Raw genomic sequence first — 9958 nt, 5'->3', positions numbered from 1 at the left:
ATTTAAATATAAATTAGTACATGTTAATTTGTTAATATGTTAATTAGTATATGTTAATTTGTTAATATGTTAATTAGTATTTGGTAAAAAAATCTACAATTATATTATGTTTTTATTAATTAATTTTATATTAATTCGGTTAAGTTCGGTTAACCAAATTATCCGAAAAGGTAATTCGGTCAGGTTCGGTTCGGTGAGGCTCCTCTATTCGATCAGTTCAATTAATAGTTCTCATTAATCAAAAATTTCAATTAATTCGGTTAATTAACTGAATTTGGTCGCGCATCACCCCTACCTGTGAGTGTGGAGAAACATTTTCTGAATGAAATCAAATCAGACAAAATGAAATCAAATTTCTAGCTGCTCTCCGATCAATTTTTTACTTCATTCCTTTTTGCATCCCATTCCATTTTACAAATCAAATGTAGTGTCGGTGCTGAGAGCTCAAGCGGACATGGAGGGCAAGTAATTATATGCAGCAGGAAAGCAAAATGTAGCTATTTATGGGAAATCATGTAATTGATGCAATAACTAATACAAACATATCATGAAACATTCCCATGAAAGGACAAAGAGCTCACCAATAATCTCCACAGGAGCATAATCCGTCGGCGAAATGGTGAAACCGCTTCGAGTCCCGAATTATGATCGTGCGCTTCTCAATCAACGATACGTGCTTTGCAGCGCCATGACAGTCTCCACAGATTCTAAGGTTCTTGGTTATAATCAATGGCGTACCAGGATGAGTCACCAAAAGGCCAAATGCAATGGCCAACTTCTCACTGTGCCTATTAACCATTTCCTCCTTCACTTCCTCGTCGACATCGTGCAGAACAAATTCTGTCTTAGGCACAAAACCAGCCTTCCGGATCTTGCTCATCAGTTCTTCCAATTTTAAGTATATCTTTTCACGCTCAGGGTGTGACTGATCTCCCGCTACAAAGGAATGCAACTTATTTCCGTGTTCGACAGAACTGCATCCGGGATTTCTAAAGAGGCCTTTCTCCTTCATTAAGGTTCTCACCCTTGAAGCATCCTTCCATAAACCAGCTGCAGAATAAATATTCGATAACATAACATAGTTTCTATGGTCTGACGGGTCTAGAGCGAACAGTCTCTCTGCAACTTCTGTCCCTAGTTCAATGTTACCATAAATTCTACAAGCACCAAGAAGAGCCCCCCACACGACGGAATTGGGCTTCATTGGCATTGCCTCTATTAGCTCACGAGCATCTCTCAAAAGCCCCGATCGTCCCAAGAGATCAACCATGCACGAATAGTGATCCAACCTAGGTTCAACTCCATAAACTTCAGTCATAATCCTGAAGTACTTCTTCCCCTCCTCGACGAGCCCGGAATGGCTACAAGCACTTAGTAAGTGAGTGAAGGTAACGTGGTCGGGATCCAAACCTTCCACATTAACCATGTGTTCAAAGAGCTTAATTGCTTCTCTTCCACACCCATGCACAGCATATCCTGCAAGCATGGCAGTCCAAGCTACTCTATCTGGCCCTCTTATCTCTCCAAAAACACAGCATGATGCATTTAGCTTCCCTGACTTCGTGTACAAACTTAGAAGTGCAGTTCCAATGTTGGTGTCTTCATTAAAACCACACCTATAGATATAACCATGAATGGCCTCTCCAAGTTTTCCTACACCTAAACCTGCATAACCCTGAAGCAAGCTCACCAAAGTGGCTTGGTCAGGCTTAACCTCAGCCCTTCTCATTAAATTAAACAATAAGAGTCCATTTTGTGCAAAACCATTTTGTCTGTGAATTGCAACAACTGAGTTCCATGACACTAGGTTCTGCACCGGCATTGCCTCAAACAATACACAAGCTGCATCAACAAAACCAAGCTTCCCATACATGTTAATAAGAGAATTAGCAACCTTGGTGTCAGATAGCACACCCCATTTCACCGCAACCCCATGAATGTACCTCCCTTCATCCAAAGCCCCTGTACTGGTACAAGCCGAAAGCACTGGCAGAAGGGTAACCCCATTGGGCTTCATTCTCACACTAATCTCTGATTTCATCCTACAAAATGCATACAAGCAGTTACCAATGCACTCTTTCCTCGCAATACTCGAAATCCAAGAATTCCAGGAGACCACGTCCTTATTAGGCATTTCATCAAACAGTTTCTGCGCATCCTCGCCCGACCCCAATTTGGTGTAAGACGACACCAGACAGTCACCAATGAACCCATCACCGTAATCCAAAGACTTGGCTACTCTCCCGTGAATTGCCTGGCAATAGGATATAGAAGAGCAGGAGCTTATCTCGAAGAGGAGACACGAAACGAGTGCCTCAGGATCCGAATTTGAGCAGTATCTTGCGGATCGCGTAAAAAGGGCAGCCCGTAATTTTCTTGCGATGACGAAATTGTAAATGAACAGTGATGAACGTGAAGCAACTGTTATCATCTGCCATCCGTCAGATTCTTAGCTCACCACAGCATCGTCGTCGCGAAGTGATCTGACGAGCGAGAGGAAGGGGCATAACCGGAGAGGGATGCCATGAAGGCTCGTCCCACATCGGAGAAAGAAGAAAGCAGAGGAAGGAAAGTGGGCTACAAAACGAAGGAAGCGAGCACCATCCAAAGCATCTTTGCGCTTGGGGCAATGACGCAGCTAGTGAGGTACTAACCGAGGCGCGTCAATTGCTGGTTGAAAACTATTTCCAAACCCCCTCAAAGGCCTGGGTTTGACCCAGGCCTCTGAGAATTTCTGGAAGGGCTCCCTCTAACCCAGGGTAAAGTCCTACAAGTATAGTTTAAAATTTGTTTAAGAAAAGTGAAATATTTAATAAATAATTACAAAATTATATATATTTATTTGCGTTTAAGTTTTTTATTTTAAATCTTTGATCACAACAGTTCGGACATTAGACGAAGTTAGGGTTGGAGCGTATTTAATTTAAATAAATAAATTTTTATTTATTTTCCAAGTTCAAAATTTGCAATATAGACACATGGGCTGAAGTTAGTTGAATATTTGAGTGAGCCCAAGTAAGTTAGTTGAATATTTGAGTGAGCCCAAGTAGGGAAGAGTGAGCCTGAATAGTTGAATATTTGAGTAAGCCCAAGTAGGGAAGAGTGAGCTAGTAGCATGGATAATACATGGGCTTCAAACTTAGGTTTTTGGAAGGAGACAAATTTACTTTTAAATAGTGGCATGATACATGCAAGTTAAATTTTTTTTTATCTTTATTTTTTTAATTTATTTTATACATTATTATTAACTATACAAATTAAGCTATGTTGCTTCCAATAATCTAAGGACAAAATAAAGATTATGCAAAAGAAAATAATTTATTTTTTGAAAATTTGAACTATAATTTCATTCTCATACTAAAATAAACATCACTTAAAGAAAGGAAAAACAAACATAAATTTAGGATCAAACACTTGAATGAATAAATTACAAATTACACAAATATGCATTTAGATTGTTAGAAAATAGTGTGGATTATTTTATATAATGAATAATGCATAAAATAGTCAAAAATGAAGAAAATAATTTAGTTAGTTTATAAGTCACAAATCAAGTCGTTGTCCTAAAGAAAGTTTATCGTCAAGTAATGTTGGCAAAGCTCCTCCAAAATAAAATCTAGGCTCAGAATAAATCTCTTACTATTGACACAACAACTCTGAGATAATTAACAACTGTAATAAAAAAAACTAGAGAGAGAGAGAGAGTTTTTAAGTAAAGTTGTTGTGGTAATGGAGTATGCAATTTTAAAATAACTTGTTCTTATCATTTCTTAAAGTGTTTATTAAGTCCAAAATTAAACTAGGCCCCACCAACTGGGGTGTCTTTTGAAATGTCAAAACTCAAGATCCAGCTAGATGGTGGGCCTCACTAATTAAAATGCATGACCAAACTCTAAGTGAGCCCCACAACTAAGGTGCTCTCTTTGGAGTTATAATCGACCTCCATATGGGCCCCATGACTAAGGTGCTCAACCTTAGAGTTATAATCGATTTATATGTAGGCCCCATGATCGAGGTGCTCCCTTTGGAGCCAGGACCAAGCTCCACATGAACCCCATGACCGAGGTGCTCACCTTTAGAGCCATGATCGACTTCTACGTGGATCCCACAATTAAGGTGCTTCCCCTTGGAGCCATAACCAACTTCTATATAAGCCCCACGACCAAGGGGCTCTCCTTGGAGTTGTGATTGAGCTCCATGTGGGCCCCATGCCTAAGGTGCTCCCCATGGAGCCATTACCAAGCTCCACATGGGCCCCATGATCGAGGTGCTCCACCTTGGAGCCATGATTGAGCTCCACATGGGTTCCACGACCAAGGTGCTTCTCTTTCGTGCCATGACTTGGCTTTGTGTTGGCCCCATGACAAAGGTGCTATACCTTTTAGCCATGATCGAGCTCCATTTGAGCCCTACGACCGAGGTGCTCTCTGTTGGAGGCTTGAAGCCATTACCAAGTTCCATGTGGACCCTACAACCGAGGTGTTCATTTTATGGGAGGAGCCAAGCTGTCCCACCTACTATAGACTTCCAACTACTTACTCTCACGAAGAAACTGATACCCCCAATATGGCAAAGAGGAGTTAACCACATCTAGAATGGAGGACCTCACCTTCCAAAGGAAGTTAAGAGAAGAGGAGTTGAGTAACGAAAGAGGTAAGTTCACCTAGAAAATATATATTTACTCTCTCATGTTGTTCGCGAATGCACAATAGAAGCGCCCTTTTTCACACACTCACGAATTAATCAACAAACAACCAATGCAATCACTCAATTATGAACAATACTAAAGAAGCAAATACTTAATAATGAGAATAACAAAGAAACAATCATAAAACACAAGATTTATGTGGTTCAACAATTTGCTTACGTCCACGAGAGCAGCAACTCTGATTCTCACTATGAATAATGTCAAGCTTACATTCTAAGCGTCCAGGAACCTTAGATCCTATCTAAACCATCCCTGTAGTGATCCTCGAAGGAAAACCTCCAATTTTGTAATGTCCCAAACCCCTCGCGGCCCTGGGGTGCTACTTTAGTGACGTTTGAGTACCTGATACCATCTCATAGAATAAAACATGCAGCAGAATAAATAAAACATTCTTCATAATCTATTACCAGAGTCTAACCATCAAAGTAAATCAAGGTCATTCCATTCTCGTAGTACATCTCAAACTAATAAGTCAACTAACTCGGTCTACACAACCATAATACAAGCTTAGAGGCTTACAACATAAACTACTCACATATGAGTTATGGCAAACACTCTAAAAAAGAAACTATACTAGTCTCCACCCCCTGGTTCTGCTAAACTCTATCTCTGGGATTCCCTAAAAAGATATGTTGTATAATGGGATGAGACACCTCTCAATAAGGAAGATTAAATTAATAACAGTGTGTGGTCAACATGCATTTCAGTGTATACAGAATCATACATCTCTCTTTCAATTGAAATTAGTATGTATACTCATTGCTCATTTCTCACAGTATAAATCAGTACTGAAAACAATCACATCATTTATGTAAATATACAGATATGCATAAAAACTCACCCTAGAACTAAACGCCATGTATAAACCCATGGTCAGGGTTGTGTTGCTCGAAGGCTAGACAAAAACATAGGGGATCAACCCAGACCAAGTCACTCCCTGATATCTACGTTTGCAGGCTTTCGCTACTCGCTTGTGGGTCCGATTGCCTTACCACTTCCTGGTACGTACTTCTAAGGAAGGTAACACCTCTACCTAGGTCAATCAGCTGGACCACCCAACACCACTCTCACAGTACAGTGTGGGCGCACACGGTCAACTAGTGAAACTCTCTCTTGCAACGGTACCATGCATATAACAACTGGGTCCTCATGGTTCCTATAGCATATCATGCAATTTAAGTAATTAAAACTGAACTTTAAACTCATTTCACATAAAGTTTTTCATTTTAGAAACCCCATGTAACACCTTGAACCTTTAAACCCGGGTCCGGCGCATTATACCTGATAAAATGCCTGATAATCCATAAGTCAACATATACGTAGCGGAAAATATAAACAAAATCTCCATATAACACAATACTAGAGTTTACTAATTCTAAGTATAATCCATAACAAATCATCCATCACCTGCATTTCCATAAATTTACATAACCCCCAAAACATTTCAATATTTTCACAATCATTCCTTACTCAACAGCCTTAAAACTTGGAGACATAAAATATAAATATTTACATTCACCAAAATTAACATAGAAGTATACCCTTTTCTTTTTCTATTTCCCAATAATGCTATAAAAACCTCGATCTCTCAAAGCTCAACCTTGAGGATGTTCTGAAAAAGAAATACATTTATATTCAGGTGAGACACATCTCAGTAAGGGAAGAAACAATATATTAAACTCAGCGTGTGGCCATCATGAGATTATGCATATCATTTTATAATATTTGTAAATCATTAACATAATACTGAAAGTCATTTTCTGAATCTAACAATCACATGCAAAGGTTTACCCATGAGATTACCCAAAGATAGGGGTGATTACCCGCTTATACAAGTAGCACCCCTCTGCTCTGATACTTAGGTAACTCGAAGGTCACTATTGAAGCATATCAGAACACTCACCTTACTCTGTAAGCCCTCAAGTGTTAACTTGATCTCGTACTCACGCATTCAACAATAGTTTACTGGCAAAGGCCTTAAGGATAAGAAAATCTACCCGCCTATACAAATAGTTTCCCTCTGTCCTAGTATGTTATGCAGCTACTGCCACATCTGAAGCTACTAGTGCACTCGCCTTACTCAGCAAGCCCTCAGGCGAAGAGTATGCCTCACCCAATAGTAACATGTTTTACATACATAGATACTTCTAATATCATAATACATAATTCTTTCTATCGTTATTCAATCATTCACATTCTTTCATGTTCATAGCTTAACATTTCCTTGTGTTTCACTTTAAGTGACCCTTCCCCATTTGTATCATTCACATTTCATATTTCATTTCATTGCATTGTCATTCCTTGTCATTTCATTTCATAACATTTTCATTTCATTCCTTTGTACTACAGTCGCTCTTTAGCCGTCATCAGTTAGTCCACATAGAAATGTGTTAGAATCTACTAACCCGACTTTCAGCCGTCGTACCTTTACATGGTTGCATTTAACATACACAAGCAACATTGTCCATATCATATTTTATTCTCATTGCTTTACTTACTTAGCCTACATCTCATACATTTAGCATATAATTTGCACAGATTCTCATGCCACACAGTTTAACAATAAAATTCATACATTACCTGTAAAATAAGTCAACCAACATTTAACGTTTATATACTGAAAATACCTTTCATTTCTTACATAATTATCCTAAAAATATTTCCCACTTTCATCAGTTCATTTTCGCATATACATATCTAATAAACAATCATAAACTCGAAAAAACATAATTTAAACAGTTGACATTTTAAATTCATACTGAAATATATACACGTACATATAACATAATTTATTTTTCATTAAATTCATAAAAATTCTGATTTAATATATATTTTTCTCCTTACCTGATTTCGTGCACTACGCCAATAGGAACCCCAAAAAGATGCCTACGACGCTCACCCGGACCTTGAAATTAAATTCCTAGTTCCAATAAATTAATCTTGAATAAAATATTATTTAAATATTTCCTAGGGTCATAATTCCTAAATAAATATAATACCCGCAAATATACCCAAATTGTCAAATTTTCTAAATCCCACTCTCGCTTTGGAGTAGGGCCTAGAAAATCCTAATTGGAAGTTTACCTACGCCAAAATGACGACACCCGTGATTAGGACCATGTGGTGGTACTCGATCATCGATTTAACCGCATAGTTAAAGTGAAATTGAGAAAATGGGGAAAAGTTATCTTTCCCGAGGAGTAGGGTCTAAGCCATTCCCACGACAAATCTGTTCCAGTAGAAATGTTGATGGCAGAGCTAGGAATTGATGGGGATCAACATGTCTTATGTATCCCTTTTACTGATATGATGACACATGGACGACCTCTCGATCTCCACTTCTTTGCTGACATGGTGACACGTGGACGACCTCCAGATGTCCACTATTGTTTATATCTATTTTGCAGGAACACATGGGATTAATTGAAGATCATCTACTTCTTTGATGTAAGATTTTTTTTTTATGTGAAGACTTTGCTATTGTGTTAATTTATATTCTTCGTGTATATGTTATTTCAAGATTACTAGGTGCTTGAAGACCCAAGTGAAGTATTGAAGCAAAGTCCAACTCAAAACCCATGTGGCCACCACATGGCTCCAATGGGTCCCACACGGTTTTGGCCTTCCTTTTGGAATGTGTTTAAATTTCAAATTTGAATTGTAATAATGCAAGACAACTAAGCTTGACTTGTGTGCTTATGAGTTAGAGTTCCTTGTTTTTTAGTAAGTATTAATTGTTTTAGGTTAATAGTTATTGAAAGTTGTTGAGAGTTGTTGTTGAAAGTTATTGAGAGTTGTTGTTGAAAATTGTTGAGAGTTGTTGAGTGTTTAAAGCTTTGTCTCCTAGGCTATGCCTATAAATAGCTTTCTTATTGTAAGAAGAGAAAGTTGAAGTTGAATATTGAAGAAGCATCTCTTTGCTTGAACTTGTAAAGCTTGTTCCTCTCCTTGTGAGTGAGTAGTGTGAGGCTACAGTGTTCTCTCCGGAGATCAAGTGGTGAGAGACCACTAAACTATCCAACGACTCCATCAACCCCTCCTCCATCTAATATTCTCACAGCCCCCATCAACACCACACGGCCAGCGTCTTCATACACCCACACGACGATCATCATCTACACTTCAGTGCTGTGTTCATCTTGTGATTCAAAGCTTGTACAAAGGACCAACGGTATGACCTAACTACGTGTGGAACAACGTCAAGTCACCCAAACCAATATCTTGGTAACTTCAATACTTGTGTTTGAATCTTTTTTATATTTTGTGAACCCTTGCTAGTAGATTAAAATCACATCTTTGAATAGCCCATTTGATCCATAGATTGCAATATTGGTACTTGCTAGTTAAAATCAATTGTATGAATATTAGTTTGCTAACATAGAACTTTTATTCTTGAATCTTTGAAATAACAACTTTTCAGTATATAACTTGATTCCTTTGTGAAAGAACCAATCGAGACTTAATTGCTGGACAAGTCATACACCTTTTCAAAATCCTTGAACATGTGAAATAAAACATGATTTATCGTGTTTATGTTCGGATAATTAAATTCTTAAATTAAAATGTTTAAGTGTATGTGCTTGTGTGAGGGTTGAATCGTAGGACATAGGTTGACCCTTCCCGTCCTACATCAGGAATCCAACGACACCTTTCGTTTCCCGATCCGCCGCAAACTTGGCGAGAAATTGAGAGAAGGAGAGAGACGAAGACGAACGCGCAGGAAATAAAATTTAGGGGGGGGGGGTTGGCCGCCTCCTCTCTGTTCTTCTTCTTATTTTTTCTTTATTCTTTCTTCTTTCTTCTTCTTCTTTCTTCTTTTACTTTATATATATATATATATATATATATATATAGAAAACTTTTAACTTATACTTATTATATATATATACATATCTTATTTCAATTGTTTTTTTTTTTAAATCCAATGTAAAAATGTTTAATTTAATAACTAATTATTTAATTATTTAATTTATCTTAATTTAATTTTAATTTTTTTTTCTTTTTCCCACGTCATTCCTTTTATTTTAATTTTAATCATTTTATTTTTATTTTAGTACTGTTTTCAATCATTTTAATTTTTTGGGTCTTTACACCTCGACCTCGTGCCGTTTGATACAAACTGGGCCTTGACCCTCTATTACAACTTGGCTCTTAGCCGTTGAATAAAACTCCAGCCCTTGGCTGTCTGGTAAAACTCGGTCCTTGGCTCTCTCATAAAAATTCCTACATTTCTCAAATAGTTCCAATACA

At 37.8% G+C, this 9958-nt stretch overlaps 1 protein-coding gene and 1 non-coding gene across 2 annotated transcripts; one reads left to right on the top strand and one right to left on the bottom strand.

Annotated features, from left to right (window-relative positions):
* Positions 1 to 346: 346 nt before the first annotated feature.
* LOC131162150 (pentatricopeptide repeat-containing protein At5g40410, mitochondrial) lies at positions 347 to 2767 on the bottom strand. Its single transcript, XM_058118338.1, has one exon. The coding sequence runs from the start codon at positions 2429 to 2431 to the stop codon at positions 578 to 580; it is 1854 nt and encodes a 617-aa protein (XP_057974321.1). The 5' UTR covers positions 2432 to 2767; the 3' UTR covers positions 347 to 577.
* On the top strand, positions 2612 to 2767 carry LOC131163255 (U4 spliceosomal RNA). The gene has a single exon (XR_009139029.1). It is a non-coding gene; the product is annotated as a U4 spliceosomal RNA (small nuclear RNA).
* Positions 2768 to 9958: the final 7191 nt, after the last annotated feature.

The sequence above is a fragment of the Malania oleifera genome, chromosome 8 (assembly GCF_029873635.1).
Source record: "Malania oleifera isolate guangnan ecotype guangnan chromosome 8, ASM2987363v1, whole genome shotgun sequence".
NCBI classification, from domain to species: domain Eukaryota; kingdom Viridiplantae; phylum Streptophyta; class Magnoliopsida; order Santalales; family Ximeniaceae; genus Malania; species Malania oleifera.
This window is presented reverse-complemented; position numbering and strand designations above follow the sequence as displayed.